Genomic DNA, 22988 nt, shown 5'->3' with positions numbered 1-22988 from the left:
AAGACTGTGTTATCTGTGTAAAATGGAATAGTACCCAGGCATTAAAAAGGTAATCTTGCCATTTGTAACAATATGGATGAACCTTGAGGATGTTATGCTAAGTGAAATATGGCAGAAAGAAAAAGACAAATGCCATATGATCTCAATATGTGGAATCTAAGAAATAAATAAAGCAAAATTCATATTCAGAGAAGAGATTGATGATTATCAGAAGGGAAAAGTTTGGATAATTGGTTGAAATGGGAGAAGCGGGTCAACTGAATGGTAACAGATGGTAAGTAGAGTTACAGTGGTGACCACTTTGTACTGTATACAAAGATATAATCATTACATTGTGCACCTGAGTTTAATATAATGTTATCTATCAGTTTTACCTCAATTTAAAAAGGGAAGATAATTGTGTAAAGGAAAATAAATCTGAGTAAATTATGGACTTCAGTTAAGTTTTTAAAAACAGGCTAACAAGCAAACCAAGAGAGAACTTAGAAAGTATCACAAATTCTTTCCCTTATTTATTCAAATGCATATGGGGAAGCAGTGATAATGTAATTATATTAATGCATTTACTAGTGTAATGGCTTAAAGTCAGGGCAGTTTTATTTTCAAGACCCTGAAAATTTTTTATGAAAAACTTTAGGTTTGTACTGGGTATAAATTAAGATGTGCCTCTTGCTAACTCTTTTACTTGTATTTGTTTCCTACAAGAACATCCAATTAGTCTTTCAACATCTGATCAAGCATCATTTACAATGTAATTTTAACTTCCAAAAGTGATCTTGAATCTTTTTTTTCCTTGTTATCCCTACCATTAATTCTCTAACCTGAGTCCCCATCACTTCATGCCTAAATTACTATAAAATCTCCTTGCCTGTTTTCTACGTTCTAAATTCTCTAAACACATATACACTTGATGCAAGATAATTCCAGAGAAATGCTTTTGACTTTCCATTTCTGCTTGACACTTGCCTGCCATTTAAATCTTAGCAACTGCATTACATTCTTTACAGTCATCCTTCTCACTATTATATGTAAAACCCCATTTCCCAACAAAACTTATCTACTCATTCTATCAGGAATAGACTATGCCTTTTTTCTTTGTTAATTACAGCAGCAGTTTCTACTTTTGCCTTAACTATTTGCAATTTATCTGGCTTTTTCTAGAACAGGGATCAGCAAACTATGGCTGCAGCCCAAATCCACCCTATCACTTGTTTCTGCAAATAAAGTTTTATTGGAACACAGCCACACCCATTTGTTTATGTACTGTCTATGGCTCTGTCTTGCTACAGCAGAGCTGAGTAATTGCAATAAAGATGATATGGCCAGCAAAGCTTACTTTTTTTTACCATATAGCCCTTTACAGGAAAAAATGTGCCAACCCCTGTTCTCAATCATTATTTAATTTCTCTTGTACTACCCCTCATGAGACATTCCTAACAAAACTTTCTCCCTTATGCCCTCCCTAGCCATGTGTTTAGTTTTCAAAGTACTGCTCAAATCACAGGCCCTTCAAGAGCTTTTCTAAGAACAATCAGTCTCTTTATTTTTCTTTATTGAGATTATTGTTCACATTTTTTACTTGGGAACCAAACACAAAATTAGACTTAGAAAAAGCCTTGAATCATCTTGGCTTCATATTCAACTTCTCTTATCCTAAACTTTATTGATCAGTTGCTATCACTTTATTAGATCTATTCACTTTATCTTTATTTAGTGCATCGACCTTAGCAGTTAGCTTTTCTCTGGAGAAGTTTTTACAATTAAAAAATAATAATCAAAATATAAAACCACCAATAAAGTCTTTCTGGATTACCAGTGACCTCATGCTGGGCACATACGGTTTGCGATTTAAAACTCTCCTCATGATAATTACCAATTGTGTTATATCATGGACTTTTAGTAATGTTTTCAAAATGTGATAAATGCACATGTTATATCCACGACTAAAAAAGTCTCATAGTGAGAGGCCTGGGTGGCTCAGCAGTTGAGTGTCTGCCTTTGGCTCAGGGCGTGATCCTGGAGTGCCGATATCAAGTCCCACATCGGGCTCCCTGCATGAAGCCTGCTTCGCCCTCAGCCTGTGTCTCTGCCTCTCCCTGTATGTCTCTCATGAATAAATCAATAAGATCTTTTAAAAAGGGGGGGCTCATAGTGATCAATTTTAACTAAAATGGAAAAAATAGACTACATAAGAACTCAAAATTCAACTGGATATACCAAATTATTTTACAAATGTATCTTTTCCCCTGCCCTACTTACTCAATATAATTTGATACTTTTTTGAAGAAATTTATAAGCCTCTATCTTCCCTGAACATGACACCATTGATTTCAAAGAGTTCTCAGAGCTTTCTCTTTTACAGGATCTGGAAAGATAAGACAAGGCTTTTCTTAATCCAGTGATCTAAGAAACCATCCCATTATCACTCCAGCAGAAATTATTTCATCTTCTTAGAAAAAAAATCGGTAAATTTAAAATGCAATTCACATAGCTCTTGGGTTTTACATACATAAATTGTGTTTGTTGTTTCTGAAAAGAAAGCAGTCAGAAAGATAGCAATCTGGCTAATTATTGCCCTTATCGAAAATAGCTTAATCCTTTAGGGTATATTTTCATGTCTTAAACATGTAAAGAAGGTAACATGTAGTATTGGTTCTATGTTGATCCACCACTTCAGCATGATCTCTCTAAGCATTATTAGAATTATGTAACTGGAAAATGTCTTTGAAACCTGTTATGCCAAGAAACAAATGTGCCCACCAAAAGAGTAAAGAAAGAGTATCTGTTGTGCAGTTCTACAATTTCAATTTATCATCCAGAAGAGATTCTTTATACAGACTTAAAACCTTATTTTAAGGACTTTCAATTGTATGTAGACTTTTTAAAAGAACTAGCTTATGTTCGTTTAATTGAATTTTTTATAACCTATGAATTACAGCTGATATTCTCAAGAGTATACTCTGGTTTAAATTAAGAGAGGTAGTTTAACAATTAGGAAACCAAGATTGTAAAACTACTTTAGGTCCTTGGAACACATATACATATGATCATTAAAATTTCTGGGTAGGCTATAAAATATTTATATGGACTTTGATTGCCCTGAACAAATTATAAAGACTCCTTGTGGTATAAATGTTTAGGACTTACTAAAATGATGATATCATTTATCCTTTGATCCAAGAATGATTTGATTTTCAAACAAGAATCACATAAAATAAGTATTAAAATTATAATCTTTCATATGGATGAAAATTAATGACTTAAATTCTTTATACTATAGCCTATATTAGTATATTAGTATATATTATATATTAGTCTATATTAGTATAGTTACTCATTATGGGTCTTGTAGGCCTAACATATTAATTATTACTTCTTACTTTTAGCTGGTGAAAGGGAGGGTATATTACAGGAAGAGAATAAAATGACTCTTTTGGAATACCAAAAATCATAATGTAGAATAAGCAGTTTATAATTTGTGTTAGATAAGAGATTTCACACAAAAATAAAGTTCTTGAATTCTCTCATAGAAAACTTTAGAAATCAGAAAATGGTGTAATTTTGGCTAGAGCGGTGTTTTCCAAAAAGTATTCTAAACGCTAACCCCTAATTGTAATATGAATTATTTCATTCAACAACTTTTTCTGAGTGCCTTTCTGTGACAAACACTGTTTTAAATTGATTCTTAGGTGGAAAACATATCAGTGATAGTAAGTTTGGGATATAGTCTATTCTCTATCATCAAGAGAAGGTAGTTGAGAAGATCTGTGAGGCATACCCTAAGACTAGCTATGCAAAAGAGTGTCTACAAATCTGTCATGCATTGTCTTCCAGTACTCTGACTAGAACATCAAAGTAGAAAGGAATTTGTCTTAAAGATATTTGTAGGTGTAGCTTTTGCTTAATGGAGTGGATTACAATGTAATATGTAAAAAGCTCATAGCATTTTAAGAAACCATACTAGCTTATAGTAAAAGAGATATGGGGCGCCTGCGTACCTCAGTCAGTTAAGCATCCAACTCTTGATTTTAGCTGAGGTAGTGATCTCAGGGTCGTGGGATGGAGCTCTGCATTGGACTCTATGTTGCGTGTAGAGCTTTCTTGAGATTCTCTCTCTCCTCTGCCCCTCCCCTCCTCCTCTAAAAAGAGAGACAGATACTACACAATATGTTAACTAACTTGAATTTAAATAAAATCTTGAAAGAAAAAAAAGTAAATTAATAGAGACAGAGTTCAAATTAAAAGAGCTCTCTGGGCCCTTTACTCTCTATGAAAAAGAAGAGCACAAAACCAAGAGCCACAGAGAACTTTCTCAATAAGCAGAACCTGCCTTAATCAAGAAACTGGTGATATGGGCCCAGCTGATTTGAGAATTGCTACCAATTGGTTATTTTATCCCTGTCTGACCATTGTACATTGGGTGTATGAGGGTTAGATAAGATGTCTATGTGGGTCACAACCTTCAGATCAGGAGGAGCCACTCAGCGAAATATTCATGAAGAACTTCTCTCACACCCCAAATTGATTTAGATCATGACATCTTGGGCTTGTAGCCTAACCCTGATGCCATAATAGGACTTTGAGGGTCTTAGGAATGGGGTGAGTATACTTTGCATATGTAAAGGGCACCAGACTCTGCTGGACTGTTTTTTTTTTTTTTTTTGGTGTTTCCACTGATGATATGGTATTCAAGAACTTTTCAAGTCTCCTTTCATCATGTTAGCTCTAGAGTTGGTGAGAGGGATATTAGTAAGCATGATGCAAGCAGATGGTTGATAAATGGTTACACCTTCTGAGTCACCACATAAAAAGTCTAGCTATCCTACTAGTGAGAGAGCAGGAAAGATAGTTTGAAGAAAAGGGGGCCCTGAAAATTCATGCAGGGCCAGGCAATCCTCCATCCCAGTTCATTCCAGCCTCATGTGACTATGGGCAAAATCAGCAGAAGAACACCATCCATCTGGTATGGTCCAGGCCACATTGCAGAGTCATGCACAAATAACATGGTTGCTGTTTTAAGCCAGTTAGTTTTGGAGTCCCCCCACAATTGATAACTGAAACAACTGTTTATGGAATAATTTGGGAAAGGTAAAAAATGCTAAATATACACTGGGTCTTCTTCAAAAAATAACTATGGATTATTCAGGTAGGTAGTAAAAAAAGTGGTATTTCACAAAGAGTGAAAGAGTAAAGAAAATGCATAGTTTCATCTGCAAACAGTGAACAGGATGGTGAGAACATAGCACAAGGTGCCTATGGAAATGAACACCCAAAATGAGTCTGGAATGAAAGATTGAAACTTGATTGTTAAGAGACATGTGTGCCAAACCAAGTCTTTGGACTTCATTTTGCTGGGTAATAGAAGCCCATCAGAGACTTTTAAGCAGACAAATGAAGTATCTCCATTGTAGGTATTCTGCAGCAGTGTGGAGTAGTAAATAGGAAAAACCTAGGGGCAGGAAACCACTGGAAGCATGCTGCATTTATTGAGAGATTAGAAATTGGTATGTCTAAGAATAAATAGAAAAGATATTTCTAAGGTAGACTGCAGAGGTCTTAGTAAGCAATTGAGGCCAGGTGAGGAAGATGAAGAAAGCAAGTGATAAACGATAAATTCCTAGCATGAACCACTGGAATGACAGTGATGCTATTTGCTGAGAAAAGAAGGAAGCACCCTGAAGAGGAGGGAGGTTGGTTGAAGTACATACTGACATAAATTGGGGTACATTATTGAATTCGATGTGTCTCATGGACAAACAGGAAGAGGGGATCATTAGGAAATCAAATGTATACTTCTAGTGCTTGTGAAAAGTTTTGAAATTACTTTTTGAATCATCAATGAATAGGCTACGTGAAGATACTGAATAAATAAGATCAGGGGCTATGATTCTCAAGCTGGCTATACAACAGAATCATCTGATCCTGGATTTCAATGATTTGTAGTAGTACGCAGAAATTAATAGTTTTCAGAAGCTCCCTAGTTAATTCCAATATGTAGCCAAAGTTGAGAACTACTGATGTAGAGGGGTAAAAGGAAAGAGTTGTAAACAAAATTCTGATTAACACTAGCAATCAAGAAAAGTTCAATGGAAGAGGATCCTAAAAAAAAAAAAAAAAAAAAAAAAAAAAAAAAAAAAAAGGAAGAGGATCCTAAGGAAATTTACAGAACTATCTATCAGAGAACTAAGAATAGAAGTGGTACAGATTGGTGTTAGGAAAACTGAGAAAGATCCAGAGGATCTGGAAATTGGAAGTCTGTGGCCCTTGCCAGTGAAGTTTTAATACAGTACAAAGAAGTCAAACTGTCTTTCATCATCTCAACTCTACTATTAAACCATTCCAATGAGTTTTTCGTTATAATTTTCAGTTCCACAATTTTTATTTGTTTTTCTCATATTCCTGTGTTGAAATTTTCCATTTTTTTCATCTGTTTCAAGAGATTTTTTAGTTACTTACTCAAGTATTTTTATGACGGTTGCTTTAAAATCCTTGTTGGATAATTCTGACATCTGATTCATCTCTGTGTTGGTATCTGTTTTCTTTTCTCATTCATGTTGTAATTTTTATGACTCATGACCAGTGAGGGTTTTTTTTATTATAGTCTACACATTTTAGGTATTATGAAAATTTGGATACTATTTAATCTTTTCCTTAAGTGGGCAATTCTGTTGAAATGTAAGATGAGGGCCAAGTGCTTATGTACACTCAGTGGCCTCCTGAGCGCTGCTGACACCTTTCTGGTGAGAGTGTGCTGGTTACCCACACTGCTTTGCTGCCTCCAGTCAGGGAGTAAGCTCACTTCTCCGTGAGTCCCACTGACACCAGGGAAGGGTGGGAAAATGGATGCCAACTAACCCTAATTCCCACCACCTCATTCTGCCTTGTTTAAGGTAGAAGCTTTGCTTCCCACTGAGCCCCACTGATACTAGAAAGGAGCACTAAAGCCTAGCAGTGACCAGCCCTGACTCACAGTGCCTCATAGATTCACACTGCTGCTGGGTGTATGTGTCTTGCGGGGGATGAGGCTCAGGTTGCCAATGGACCCCACTGACACTACTCTTGGAGCAAAATGTAATTCTAACCTAGTTCCATGGGACACAAGATGAAAGCTCAGCCCCCCCACTCACGTGTGCTGGCCCTACTCGGGCAGGGATTTCATATTACTGCTGCCTGCTTCTGCCAGGCAGGGGATGGAAGATTAACTCCTCACTAGGCCCTGCCAACATCATCTAGTGGGGCAAGTGGAACACTGTGGTCATGTCATTTTCTCCAGTCCTGAGGTCTCTAGACAATCCTTCTTTCCACATTTGACAGATTTCCTATGTTTGTTTGCTGTGTTATTTCCAGCCTTTTTAAGCTGGAAGACTGGGAGGGACGGGGCCAATCCATCTTGGTGGAACTTGACTGTATTCTACATTGTGCTCACAGTATCTGTAACTACAACTGCTTATTTTCTCTTATGTAATCTACCTGTGGGTAAAAACATTTTTTTATCTCTGTAATCCTAACATTAGTATATTAGTTCATGTTCGATAGATGTGTGTTACAAGGATGACTGAATAAATGGATTTCTCTAAGTACCTTATGATAGATGCTTAATATGTGCTTTCAATGATTAGGAAGAATTATTTAGTCTCTAAAGAGAACAACAAGACTTGGGCAAAAGAACTAAATACTAGATAGAACACATTACAGGTATGTCATTTGAAAAAATATGTTTTCAGAAAGGAATTACACAAAAATCAATCACATTACTAACAACACTGACAATGTACATGCTGAAAATGAAATTAAAAAGATACTATCACAAACACACCAAAGAAAATAAAATACTGAGGTATAAATTTAACAAAATGTGTATAGAATTTGTATCTGAAAACTACAAAATGCTAATGAAGAAATCAAATAAAGAGATCCCAAACAAATGGAGAGATCTGCTGTATTCAGAAGCTGGGAGATTCAACATAGTAGAGATAAGAGTTTTCCTCAAGTTAATTTATAGGTTTAATGCAATTTCCATCAATATTCCGGTAAAGTTTTTTGTAGTCACAGACAATCTTATGCTAAAATTGATTTAAAAAGCAACAGGCCCTACAATAGCTAAAACAATCTAGAAAAAGAAGGATGAAGTGGGAGGAGTCACTATAATTGTCATTTAGTCTTACTATATATCTATGCTAACCAAGACAGAGCAATATTGGCACAGAGCAATCTAGACATACAGATTAAAGGTGTAGAATAGAGAATTCAAAAATAGAACCACACAAACATGCCCAACTGATTTTGAATAAGTGAACAAAGGCAAGTCCATGGAGGAAGCATAGCTTTTTCAACAAATGGTGATGGAGCAACTGGACATCTGTCTGAAAAGCTAAACCTGGACCTAAATAAACTTCACACTTTACACAAATATTAACTCAAATGGGCCACAAACAAATGTAAAACAATAAAACTATTGACAGAAAAGTTAGTTTTTAAAAAGACACAAAACATATCTTCAGGATCCAGGGCTAGACAAAGAGTTGTTATACTTCACACCACAAGTATGATCTACAAATGAAAAAAAATAATAAATCGAACTTTACTGCAAAGGATCTTGTTAAGAAATGAAAAGATAAACTACAGATTGACAGAAGATATTTGGAAACCACATATCCAAAAAAGTACCTGTATCTAGAATATATAAATAATTCTCAAAATTTAAGAGAGCACAAATAATTCAGTGAACAAAGAGCAATAAGTCCTAACAGACGTTTCATGAAGAGGAGAGAGAGAGAGAGCAAATCAGCACATGAAAATGTGTAAAATACCTAGCCACTAGGGAAATGCAAATTGAAACCACAGTGAGATATCACAATATATTGATGGTTACAATAAAAAAATAATGACAATACCAAATGCTGCAAGGATGTGGGGAAACTGGATAATTCACAAATTGCTGGTGGGCATATAAAATGGTACGGCTACAATGGAAAATAGTTTGGCACTTTCTGATATGACTAAACATGCAAGTACCATACAATCCAAATTCATTCTTGTACATTTTCCCCAGAAAAATGGAAACTTATTCTCACAAAAACACATACATGAATGTCCATAGAAGCTTTATTTTCAATAGCCAACAACTGGAAACAACCCAGATGTCTTGCAATGACTGAATAAACACTGTGATAATGTCCATGCTGTAGAACACTACTCAGTAATAAAGAGCAACAAATTATAGATATCTGTAACAACTTGGATAGATTTCAAAGGAATTATGCTGAGTGAACAATCCAATTTCAGAATGTTATATAATGTATGATTCCATTTAGTAACATTTTTTAATTTAAAAATGTAGATAAAGAGAAAAGATTACTGGTTGTCAGGGGTTTGGGTTTGGATGGGGAGAAAGGTGAAGGGACAGCAAGAGGGATCATTAAGGTGATAACATTGTTCTGTATCTTGACTGTTTCAATGCCAAGACTTTGATTATGAGATTGTATGACAGTTGTGTAAAATGTTACCATTGAGGGAAACCAGGTAATGGATTCACAGTATCTCTTATTATATTTCTTGCAACTTAATATGAATCTGCAATTACCTCAAAAATAAAACATCATTTTATTTTTATTTATTTAGTTAGAGAAAGTGTGAGTAGGGCCAGGGCAGGGAAAGGCAGAGGGAGAAAGAGAATCTTAAGGAGGCTCCACACTGAGCAGACATGACCTCACAACCTGGAGATCATGACCTGAGCTGAAATCAAGAGTCAGACACTTAGCCAAGTAATAAGCCACTCGAGCTCACACAAAATAAAAATCTTAGGAAAAAAATATGGTGCTAAACAACTTAGTACGTTACTATTTGGGGGAGGCAATAAAATCCTTAAATGTACACTGGCTAGCTCTGCCTGTGAAACTCCTGATAGGGCATAATTGAAGAAGAGGGTTAAAAATTGGGGGGGGGGGGCAAGACTACAAGAAAATTTTACTGTTTTTTAATAAAATGAACTTATTCCAAAGAAAGGAAATTGTCATACAGCTCTCCTTCATTTATTTTTTTCATGTAAAAATAAAACAAAAAAGTTGGAAGGAGAAAATTGAATGAAAAGCCAGGTAGCATGCAGCAAAAAAGTATGTGGTATTATTGCATCCTGAACAGATACCAAGAGAAGGGAGGAAGAAAGTTCTTGTTGGTTATGCTGATAGTAATCTTAAGGTGATTCCATTATTTATGGCATTTAATTGCACATATACAGATATAAATGCAAATTAGCTGTACATGGGAAGCTGTAGTGTTAAACCTTTTCACTAATACCCAGAAAGACTAGAACATTTGAGTACAAGCTAACATTTTCAAACATCTAAAATTCTTTGCAAGTGGATTATTCAAAAAACTAATGGTGACATTTTTGTGGTCTGAGAGCTAACAATGTGCCAAAATGTCAATGACTCAACTAACAGTCTTGGGCTCCCCTCACACCAACACCAAGCTATGTTTAAATAGCTGTTTATAATGATTTTGAGTACTGCTTTCCAAATTGAAAAAGGAAGCCATACCAACACTAGCAATTCAAATAAGAAAACTATCTTTTTCTGCACTGTACCGCTGTCTCTAGAATATGGCCTGACACATATAAAACTTTAAAGCGTTTGCCTTTTATTCGCACCCTCCATTAAAATGTAGCCCTGTGAACATATGGCAAATATCACTGTTTCTGCAAATTTTCAACCTTTCCTTCATTACTTCAACTATAAATTCAGGGATATTTAATGTAATTTCTCAGAGCATCGGGTCACAGTGTGTATTTAAACACATCAAAGAACTGCAGCTTTAGTGCTTTAGAAATTCAGATTACAAATGTGAACGCATCATTATTTTCTCATCAACAATAAATAATGAAATGAAGTGTTAGACTGTGGACATCCGGCTCAATTCTAATCTCAGAAAAATGAGGACACACATTTGCCTATCCTGAAGAATCACCTCTACATGCATGGATAATCAGAAATAACGATTTTTAAAAAAAAGAAACAAAGTAAAATTAAACCAAATCACTATTAGTTAAGTGAAGAAAGCCAGTCCAAAGAGTACTCCTTAACAATACTAGTTTGGCAATTATTTATCCAGGTCATTGCAAAATCTCCACTTCTAAGAAGAGAGATATTTGACCATAAAAGCACTAGTAGAACCTATCAGAAAGAACAAGAGCTGCCAACGAAATGATGCATTTGTTCTTTTGTAATCCATCAGTCATTTTTCTCAAGCACAACTTTATTTGTATTCACTTATATTATCCAAAACTAACTTTAACCTGTGTGTTGTTAGTGTTAACAAGATTTTTTTAAACTCTTATGTGGCTTTGACAGATTTTAATGTCCTAATACACCTGTGGCTATGACTCAGCATAAAGGTAATTCTTCTAGGGGAAAGTGAGGGGAAGGCATGATCCGCAAACAGAGAAGTGAGAGCTGCAGATCAGAGTTTCAGAAGTTAAAGTCGAATTTTAATTTGAAAAATTAAATTGAGACTTCCTCCAAATTGAGAATCTATTGCATTAGATTTGGCTTAATTTCTCTTAATAACAAAAATGCACAAATACAAAGATTTAAACACACCATCTATATGCCTGTACCCTGCTTCGCCAATGTTCTTATACTCTAATGACATCCACCATCATTCATGCAGGGTGTGATTCACAACCCATGAATGGATAAATGCTTAAACTGAGATTTTTTTAACCACCAATGTGTTACATGGAGACTGTTTCAGTGCATTATCATTAAGCAAACCATGTATGTCTCTTCTAGAAGCAGAAAAAGATGTATGGATGTGTGATGAGCTTCTTTGTGGATAAAGGCACAGACTTTGTTATTAACTTTTCGTTGGCCCTGAGGGGCCCAGGAAAATTTCTGTATTGACCCAGCACTTTTAGTTAACAAAAATGATCTGGAACACAGCCTTCTTATTTCCTAACATGGCAATGTTGCCTTTGTCTTCCAGCACACATACACACATTTACTTAAATCATCTTTACAGATGTGTGTGAACCGGAGGTATCTGTGCTCTATTTGTCTGTGAAGGGCAATAACAAAATGTTACAACCCATTTAGCGATAAACTATGCATCCTTTCTGCAAGTCTTTGCTTACATTTTATTTGCAACATTTCACCTCCTCTATAAATTTTATTTCATAGTCTTTAGTAATTTCTGGCAACATAAGTAGATACCCAGATGGTATCTCTTTTCTCCATAAGCCAGAAATAATGTCTCAATATAAATTCCAATCCCATCTTTTTATGATTTAGGTTCTGAATTTTAGAAAGCAGCAACACACACAAATATTGAGGCAAAACCTTCAGGTGAAAGGGATAGCAGCGAAATTTAAGTATAGGAAAGCAGCATATGATTTAACTAATACAGCAATACTAGAATTAAAAGAATACCTGATGACACAGGCGTAAAGACCACTGTCCTGCAGTAGCGTTGGCCGAAACCAAATGGAGTCTTCTTCCTTGCTCATTCTACTTCCATCAAAGGCTATTGGCTCTTCAAAATCTCCAGGACCAGAGCTTTTGTACCACATCAAACTGAGTCCAGCACTTTGGGCCAGGGAGTAATTTGCTCTGATATAGCCATAAAAGAGTGCGCATTTGATTCGAACAGGCTCTCCCACCAAAACTTGGTATTTCTTGATATCGACAGACCAATCAGTGCATCCATCAGCTATAGTGAAAAAAAGAAAGAGAGAAAGAAAACATTAGAGGAAAAAGTGAAGCCAATAGTTCAACAAATATTTATTGGACATCTCTATCGAGCTACATTCTACTCTAGGCACAGAGGATGCAGCAATGGATAAAACTCAGAAGGGTGCTGAGAAGTAATGGACTCTGCTAATAAACAATATATTCATCACTTTGTTTCTTCTGGTGTTTATTCTCACATATATTGGTACAATTGATTGGTTATTGGTTTATTGCCTTTTACTCTAAATCCACTTTTTTTTTTCTTGTGTTTTGAAAATGGATCTGGACCTTTGAACTATTCCTCCTTTGCTGGCTGGGACTACAGCTTTGTTAGTAGAGGGCTCTGGAGAGACACTGAAGCAGCAAAGGGTTTTTCTCCCTGATTCCAGTATGCTTTCTTGGAAGGTTCTTGCAGTGGGTGAGGCTTCTCCAGCACCTGACTCCTGCTTTTCCAGTAGCCAGCTCCTACAGTACATGGTAGCCAGCTGCTTGGAGATTTTTTTAGCAGAGCTTCAGGCAAGGCACCTTCCTGTGAACAGCTTTCTCAGGCAACTCAGGTAAATCTCTGTCAAGTTCTAGAGGGCAGATTTCCAACACATTCTCCCATTGTAGCACCACAGTGATGTCTACCATTCAGTAAGCCATGAACCTTCCTAATAAGGTTTGGATCTCAGGTCTAGAGGCAGGAGGATGGGGGTGTGGGTTCACTTGCGTGCACTCTCAGCCATAGGGGTAAAATGAGGGCAATTCCTCTAGTCTTTAGGGTTCTCTTTTGCTATAGACTGAATGTTTATGTCCTAAAATTCACATGTTGAAGATTCAATCTCCAATGTGATGGCATTTGGAGGTGGGGTCTTTGGGGGAAAAGTATGTTTAAATGAGATCATGAGGGCAGAGCTCTCATAAAGGGGTTAGTGTATTTTTATAAAGGACACCAGAAAGCTCCTCTCTCCCTTCTCCCCTCCCTCCCTTCCTCCATGAGATGGGGCTCACAGAAAAGAGGCTATGTGGGCACACAGCAAGAAGGTGGCCATCTTTCAAGCCAGAAGGAGGGCTCTCAGTAGAAATCAAATCAGCCAGCACCTTGATCTTAGACATCTCAGCCTCCAGAACTGTGAGAAATACATTTCTGTGTGTAAGCCTTTCAGGCTATGCTGATTTGTTATGGCGACTGAGAAGACTAATACATCTTTCTTTCTTACTAGCCAATCTCATCACTTCAATGCCCTGTTACGTTTAATACTTCTTTATACAAACTTTCCCTGTTCAAATTAGTGTGTGTTTTATCCCTCTGATTGGACACTCAATGACAAAATCAGAAATTAAACATTTTGCAGCCAAATAAAGCCAAAATAAATACAATATTAGGTCAAGCTCTGCTAGTGGTTTGACAGCCAGAGACAGAGGTAGACAGTCACTTAGCTCTGCTGGAAGCATCAATGGAAGTTTAAAATAGAAACGATAGTGGAAAATGTGGCTGATGAGGGCGGGGGCTGGTTGGGTTTTCGGGGTTTCCTGGAAACACCACCTTGACACCATTTTTTAAAATCACACACACACAAAACAACAGGTCTGCACACCACAGGTGCATCCCCATTATCATCATCATAGAGAAATTGTGGATTTCTTGCTTAGAGAGGGCAGTTGCCCATTAATTAGTAAGATAACCAATTTGACAGAACTTACAATATACAAATACTAAGCAAAAGAGAAAAAAAAAGGGACCTCTAGCAGCAGTAGCATCTGAGTACTGCAGGAAGAATTTGACTTGCTACAGATTAAAAAGAGGGCAAACTAAAGGATCTGAGAATAGGATGAATAATGTAGGATTCAAAAGAAGGAAAATATTCAAGATGAAAAGGAAGATGTGCATTATTAGAGCAAAGAAGACACATGATCTATAGAATTGTCTACATTTCTTTTTTTTAATCTACATTTCTTATCCTAAAATAATATCTAACTTCTAATGAGCACTAAACTATGGCTGAGTTTACAAATTTTCACTTACCCTTCACAAAAATATCCCTTAGGGCTTTTGAACTAACTCTTCTCCCTACGTGAAAATTTGCTTTTATCTTTTTTAAAAAATATTTTATTTATTTATTTTTTATTTGAGAGAGAGAGAGAGAGAGTGAGCAGGGGAAGGGGCAGAGAGAGAGGGAGAGAATCCCAAGCAGACTCCATGCTGAGTGTGGAGCCCAACATGAGGCTTGATCTAGTGACCCTGAGACCCCAACCTGAGCCAAAACCAAGAGTAGGACGCTTAACCAATGGAACCACCCAGGTGCTCCAATGTAGACGCTTTCTCCCCAACTGCATGGATTCCTCCCTCCGTTCCTCCAGAAATCACCTCCTTGAAGAAGTCTTTGTAAATGCCCTGTCCGAACACCAGCTTTTTATCCTGATCACTTATTTCAGATTCTGCTTCAATATTTTTTATAGAACTTATTACTCTGTGATGTTACATTATGTACCCACTTTCTGTTTGTTTTGACTCCCCAGAAGAATGTAAGCCCCTTAAGGTCAGGAACTTTGTCCTTCTAACTCATTTCTTTAGCCTAAGTGCCTGGAACTCTGCCTGCTAACCAGCTCAACACACAGTTACTGAGTGAATGAGCAAGAACATCAGTTAATAACTAAATTTTACAACTGAAGAAACTCAATACCAGTGCCATGATTCCCACCCAGCTATGTCTGATCCTAGAATTCAGGGTCACGATAATATTTTGTTTCCTAACTAAGGTATTGTTAATTTCACAACACTCTTTAATTTAGTTAATTTCAATTACCAAATCCTGGTCTAACATTCCTTTTTTTAATTTTTAATTTTTTATTGAAGTTCGATTTGCCAACATATAGCATAACACCCAGTGCTCATCCCATCAAGTGCCCTCCTCAGTGGTCTAACATTCCTGTCAAAGAGTTGTATTTTGGTAACATGTGGAGTAAATGTGCTAGAAGTTTGGTGGACATCAATGTACCAGTTACTGCCAGTGGTACATCTACACTGGCAGTGTAGATCTCGTCAGTGACCACTACAGAGCCTGCATACCACACTAAATATGATAATAGAACTATACACAGAGGTATCAAGGCTATATGAATTATATGTGATATTTATCAACATTATTTTGTACACTTATGCCACTGCATGAAATAAATTTTAGGTGGGAAAAAAATCTTAGGTGGGATTTTATTTTAAACAGTCATAATTCTGGTGATAAGCATGAAATCATCTTGTTTTACCACTATATGAATTATACAATTCTAGAATCAAGTTATTGTAACTGAGGCCATCTGTCACAGAAGACATCTCTGCCAGTGAAAAAGGCTGAAATACCTTCAAGGTAGCAGTACAAACAGTGAGATAAAATTATTCAAACTCCCAGAAGATTTGTAAGATAAAGCAAAATGCTTAAAGCATCAAACAAAAATATTTAGTCTAGAAAATGGTAAAGAGTTAGTAACAAATTAGATCAAGAAAACAACGGGAGAGTTGCACTGGGGAAAGAGATATTAATACATACTTTCAGAATATACTTACACAGGAAAACGTCAAAAGAAAACTATAAATATTACTGAAAAAATTGAAGTTATTCAGGGGTGCCTAACTGGTTCAGTTGGTAGAACATGCAACTTTTGACCTCAGGGATGTGAGTTTAAGCCCCAAGTTGGGTGCGGAGATTACTTAAAAATAAAATCTTAAAAAAAAAGTCTTTGGGGCACCTGGCTGGTTCAGTCAGTTGAGCATGCTAGCCTTGATCTGGAGGTTGTGAGTACAAGCCCCATTTTGCCTGTAGAAATTACTTAAAAAAATAAAATCTTTTAAAAAAATAAAGTTATTTAGTACTTAACTATCAATTAGGAAAAAGTTTCAAATAGTTCAGAGTCAAAAGATAAGGAAAAGGCAGAGGTAAAATGAAGAAATAATAGCACCTTGGTTGTCAGAGACACTTTAAGTTCATTTTAATATGGAAACAGATGTAGGATCTATGGCTTAGGAAGTTCTATGACCATTAAGCTTAATGTATGATGTTCAAAAATAAACAATAAAATTATTAACATGCTTTAATACATTTTTGAGAAGGATAACAAGTAATATAGAAATAATTGAATATAGTTTCAAGTTATTTGGATAAACACATTTAATGATGGGATTATGTCTTTTTTCAGTAATTAAGGCATTTTAATAAATGAAGTGAGTGAAGAATGGTATCTTTTTTATCTTTGTAACATTTTGCCTCATTTATATACACATTCTTCTCTCTTACTCTGTGTGTTATAATTTTTTTCCTAAGCCATTTGAAAATAAGTTAGAAAAATAATGACATTTCACCCCTCAGTACTTCAGTATGCATCTCCTTATGAATACATTTTTCTTATATACTCACAAAGCATTTTTTTTAAATCTTGTGTAGCAGGACATCTGAAATCTTACAACAAAACGTGATAACCTTACACCTAACTTTTGATGACCAGAATCACTGCTGATTCATTTAGTTTTTCCTTACTTCAGCACACAAGCTTTGCTGGCTTGGGAACAATCATTCCAAAAGTATTGGGAACAATCATTCCAAAAGTTTTTCTAGACACTGTTAATTCTGTTATGTAAGTCACCATTATTATTATTAAAACTATCACCAGTGATTGAGTAGGCCAGGAGTATTTAATCTGCTTTTCCGTCTTTCAGAATAATACACCCTTGTTAAGCCTTCTCCCAGAAAGTTTACCATTTGTATTCTCCTTACTTGTTGAGAGGCTTTCATGGAAATACTCTAATTCAATGACCCCTCTGCAGTATACATACTCCCTCATAGTCCATGGGACCTTATGAAACCATAAAGTCATTTAGGAAGGCAGGAATAGGAAGCACCGTATTCATGTGCTTTTGCTGCCTCCTATAATGTTCTAGAAACTTATGTGAAGGCAGTGATGGAACTAAGATTCAGAATTAATTCCTTTACAAGGGGTTCATACCGATGTACCACTTTATGAACAAAGGCTACATAGACTGGATAATGCAAATATATTCAAATGAGATTAGGGAAAGTATTTTTAATTAAGTCACTATTACTAATATTCCCATGGTAACAAGCTTGAAGGCTGCATTCCTTAAAAAAAAGTATAACCATGTGTCAAGCTTACATGTTACATTCTAATATGAAAACATAAGATTTTACTTCTAAAAGCACAAATTATATTACTCTTATCTACTTGGTTAGATACATTGGAATAATTTTTAAATGGTTAAGACATTTATGATAATGTAACAGATGCCCCAACCTGATCCCCTTTACTACACTGATGCATCCATTCCCCTCCAGCTACTTTGAGTATCTCAGGCTAACAGCTCATAGTTCTCTCCTTCTCTTAAAAATTACCCTTGATTGACAGAACCATCCTTTTGGGAAATTTACATCCCTTTGGGTGTGCCTACTGTCAATAACTGACCTATGGGAGTGTACAAAAGGCTGCTCCTTTGCATCAAGTAGGGACATCCCAAAAGTGCAGTTTGTGTGCCAGAGCTCCTCTGTGTGTGGACCAGGCTGACTCCAGTTTACCTGTGACCTCTTCCCTCAGCAAATTTCCCTCTCCTATTCTGCTCCCTTCCTTCCCTTTTAAGATTTTCCTGAAGAGCACTCAATCAGTTTGCACCTTGAAAATCCCTGATTGGGCTCTATTCTAGGAAAGCTGATCTAACACAGATTTATTCATATGATGAGAACTAACTTCATCCTAATTTCTGTCCTAGGGGTTGGAAATCAAGAGAGACAGATATAGCCCTTATCTATAGGCAGACAGATATTGACTTTGGAAGTGCACACAAATTTAAAGACAAGGAAATAACAAGTAGCAGAATTCTGCAGGTTTTGTGGTATAGAAATGAGTTTATTTCTAAAGATTTTATTTATTCATGAGAGACAGAGAAAGAGAGAAAGAGGCAGAGACATATGCAGAGGGAGAAGCAGGCTCCATGCAGGGAGCCCGATACGGGTACTCAATCCCAGGACTTGGGGATCATGCCCTGAGTCAAAGTCAGACACTCAACCGCTGAGTCACCCAGGCGTCCCTCGAAATGAGTTTAAAGCAGAAAAGAGCAAGACATAGGAAAAAAAGGGAGCAAAGACAAACTGCAGAGGTACTTTTATGAGATGTAAACAAATGTTTGGCTTCATTGTGAAGGTGATGGGGGAGATACAGAAAAGTTTTAACCAGTGATGTGTTGGGGCCAGTCTAATAGTTTTGGATGTACTGTGCTAGCTCTATTTTTAGGTAGAGATTTATGTTTGGGCAATGGTGGTAAAGAAGGAGAAATGAAGATCTGAGAAAGATTTAAAAATTTTTAGGCAATAAAAATGTAATGAATTTTCTTTTTAAAAGACTCACAGACAGACCTAAAATGCATACTGTCACATTGGCATTATTTCTTTCTACCCCTAGTGTGCTTGGAAAATCCCGCACATGAGACATGAATTTATTTAAGGCAAGTGTAGGCCATGCATATAAGCTATCACAGACACCAAACAAAAAGGCTGAGGCTAGATTTTAATTAGTGTCCACTATATTTGCCAAATACGGACTTCATAAGTAAAAATTGGCAATGGTGGCAGAGATGCCCCCAAATTATCAGCATCAATGACAGCAGCAAAATACGATGCAAGCTAACCTTTAGAGCATGCATTGCTTTATACAGCAATTCGTCCTCATTTCTCCTTTCTGGATTCTGCTTGTCTGGGGTGGAATGTTTCCAGATTTTGGCCTTTGAAATATATGTACAGTGTAACAATTGTGGGAGAGCTCTTTCAAATACTTTGGAGAGATTTATGTGGGTGGTAAGAATTTATATTACTCAAGAGATGCTGCCAATGATCAGAAATCCAATTTCTAGAATACCCTTTGCCTAGCAAAGCCTGAAGCCTGGAAGTTATCATGTATCACCCTCTCAGTGTAGGTCATTTTCAGGTGGGTGCAGACCTTGGTCAGTTGTTACCAAATTTCTTCTGAGATATGGTTCCCTCTTCATCAGGGGACGACTGGCAGCAAGGCAAATAAGATTCTGTTAGTGTATATAACCCTCCATTCTATCTTAGCCTCCAAATTCTAGCAAGATATCCCTGAAACATGAAAACCCATGCATTGTATAGCATGTACTTGGTGAGGATTTTTTTAAGTATTTGTTTTCTAATGGTTAAAAAGAAAAGACAGAAACTATAAGAGAGTAAAAAGAGAATTGATATTACTCAAGAGATGCTATATACTCAAGAGAGTAAAAAGAGAATACCATTCATTCATAATCTGTCCTTTTGTTTACTCAGTTTCTTTTCCCAATTGGGATGATACATAAAATTTTATATCATGATTTTTATTGAATATTTTATAATAATTGCATAATATTCCATAATAATGCCACATTATAATTAACTTAATTCTTCCAATGTTAGGTGACTTAAAGTCTTTCCCCTAGGTTTGGCTGTTCTAAGTAATTCTGTTATAAAACAACTTTACATACAATGTTCCACATCTTTGCCCTCCAGAAAGAAAAAGAAAAGTATTATTTCCTCAGAAAAGAATCCCAGAAGTTCAATTACAGGATCAAATAATACATTTTTAAGGTTTTATACTAAGTTTTAAATAGATTTTCAAAAACTCTCTCCTAGTCTCCTTTTATGACAGCCATCTATATAAATGCCTATTTGACTACATGTGCTCTTATTAACTCCATGTACAATTCCTTTAACTGAGCACCAGGTATAGTTTACACACTTTTTGTCTCAAATTACAAAAACAGGGCATAAGTATAAATAGCACTCATCCAATAAGTGAATGGGAAAATTGTCAGAGTCACCATTTATCAACCCTAAATCTCTGACTAGATTCGTCATATCCACTTTGCTCTATTTCAAAATCATTTAATTCAACATTATAATTCAATCAATTTCGGTATTCTTTAAAATATATATATATATATTTACAAACATATATACGTGTGTGTGTGTGTATGTGTGTGTATATATATATATATATATATATATATATATATAGGCGTCCCTTTGGCATGGTCTTATTTATTTATTTATTTATTTATTTATTTTTGGCATGGTCTTTTTAATGAAAGACTGTTACCACAAGCTTTTCCAGTTCCTTCAGCTCTACCCTACAGGTAAGCTTGAGGTTGAGGAAACCGGTTGCGTCTGTATCTGCCATAAAAACAAAAGGAGGCAGTGAAGCTTCCTGAGGCGTGATAAAGAGATATGTTGGCTGACTTGGGACATCCTTTTGCTCAGCCATTGCAGCCCTTCAAACTTCTAATCCCTCTCTTCTCACCTCTGACATCCCCTGGTCCATTACAAACTACAGCAGCATTTTGTACTTACCCTTTCCTCAGTGCTGTTGTTACCTTTTCCTTTACTGGATAACATCAGAGTGACTCATTTCTCTTTGTTTTTTTTTGTTTGTTTGTTTGTTTGTTTTTTTGGTTTTTTTTTTTTTTTCATTTCTCTTTGAAACGCTGTCTAGAGTTACTGCCTGTGACCTAACAGCAAACAAACAATGACAATGACCCAGGAGTTGTCCATATCATCCAATAAGGGGGGAGAAGCCATTTTTGTGGACAACAACATGGGGTTTATGTAAAGCATGCTTAAAATCAGTTTTCAGGAGCACCTAGGTGGCTCAGTTGGCTAAGTGTCTGCCTTCTGCTCAGGTAATGATCCCAGAATTCTGGGATCGAGCCCCACACTGAGCCCCACATTCGGCTCCCTGCTCAGTGGGGAGTAGTTTGCTTCTCCCTCTGCCCCTCACTCTGCTCACTCGTGCTCTCTCTATATATCTCAAAAATAAATAAATAAATGAATAAAATCTTCAAAAAATCAATTTTCAGGGTCAATAGCTGCTCAGAACCAACAGTTCATTTGCTGTGGGATCATCAGAAATGCTACAATATTCCCAGGTCTCTAGAATCTACAGCAACTAGGGATATAATTTTTATCCTTCTTGTAGAAGAACATCAAAGCCAAGCCCAAACAGCACATCTTTGGGTTAGAATAGCAATCTGGCCTTGGTCTTTGCTGCACACAAATTTTTCTTTGATGATCCAATATATTTCTATATTTTTCCTGGTTGGATAAAATAAATCTTTTGTCCAAGGCAAAAGAAAGTCAGGGTTTTATATTTTCAGAAAGAAAAGAAGGACAAAGAGATTCCTGGCTTCTAAAGTGGAGTCAGCAACATGAACTCTTGGGTCTTTTTCCTTGCAGTCTTATATAGGTTTGAGGAGTGTTATGCTTCTGACTAGCAGGGAACCCTCTATAACTCAAGGTAAATATTCACTGAACATCTCTGCTCATAAGTTCACTAGTCTATGATCAACAGGGACCCATAATGTCCCCTGAATGCCTCTTGAACTAAAATAGTAGCCCTTCCTAACCAGCCAAGTTCCCCAAAGGAAGCATAAGGATATATACATCTGCAAATATAGTGCTTTTAGGGCCTACTGCTTCTATAATTCAATTCAACTTTACATTATTATGTCAGGTTGGACTTCTTCCAGACTTTTGGACCTACTTCTGAGCTACCCTACCTGTACAGAGTCAGAAAGAATCAATTTTGAGTTCAGGGAGGCCTTGGGAAACTGACAGCTAACCTCTTTGTGTCTCAGGTTACATAATTCACTCATTTATTCAGCATGCACTGTAGGACAGGGAACACTCTGGGTGTTGGGGGTAGAGTGGTGAACAAAACAGAGTTCCAGCTCTTTCAGAGAAGACAGACAAGAACCATAGCAATATAATGTGTCTGGAGGCAAAAATAAAGCATATTAAGAGGACAGAATGTCTACGGTGCTCTTAATACAGTGGCCAGAGAAGGGGCTCTTTGAGGAGCTAATATATGAGCAGAGGGTCACCTGGGCAAATATGCGGGGCATCAGGGTTCAAAACAAAGGTCCTGAGATGGGAATACACTAGATATGTTTATAGGAGAGCAGGAAGGCTGGGATATCTGGAGGAAGGGAGTGGGAAAGAGAGTGACCAGATCCTCCAGGGCCTTTCCTCACCTGGAAGAGACAGTCATCATCTTTCCCAGGAATCAAGGTAAAAACTAGGACTAGAGTTACTCAATATGTAGCACCACTTATTGTTTTTGTCATTGGAGGAACTCCTCTGTATATTTTCTTGTCTCCTCCTGGCAATGTCAATCTTCCATGGCTGGTGTCCCACACATTCACAGGGCCACACTAAGGTCTACCTTAAATCATCATCACCA

General features: G+C 36.6%; 1 protein-coding gene across 2 annotated transcripts in view; it reads right to left on the bottom strand.

Moving 5' to 3' along the window:
* Positions 1-22988, bottom strand: part of IL1RAPL1 (interleukin 1 receptor accessory protein like 1) — a 1371532-nt gene that overhangs the window by 667453 nt on the left and 681091 nt on the right. For both annotated transcript variants that reach the window (XM_072744238.1, XM_072744239.1), the window contains exon 4: positions 12426-12705. In XM_072744238.1, coding sequence (XP_072600339.1) covers positions 12426-12705 — 280 coding nt within the window. The remainder of the gene's footprint in view (positions 1-12425; positions 12706-22988) is intronic.

This window comes from Vulpes vulpes, chromosome X (genome assembly GCF_048418805.1).
Source record: "Vulpes vulpes isolate BD-2025 chromosome X, VulVul3, whole genome shotgun sequence".
NCBI classification, from domain to species: domain Eukaryota; kingdom Metazoa; phylum Chordata; class Mammalia; order Carnivora; family Canidae; genus Vulpes; species Vulpes vulpes.
The sequence above is the reverse complement of the archived record's forward strand: the minus strand, read 5'-3'. Positions and strand labels throughout refer to the sequence as shown.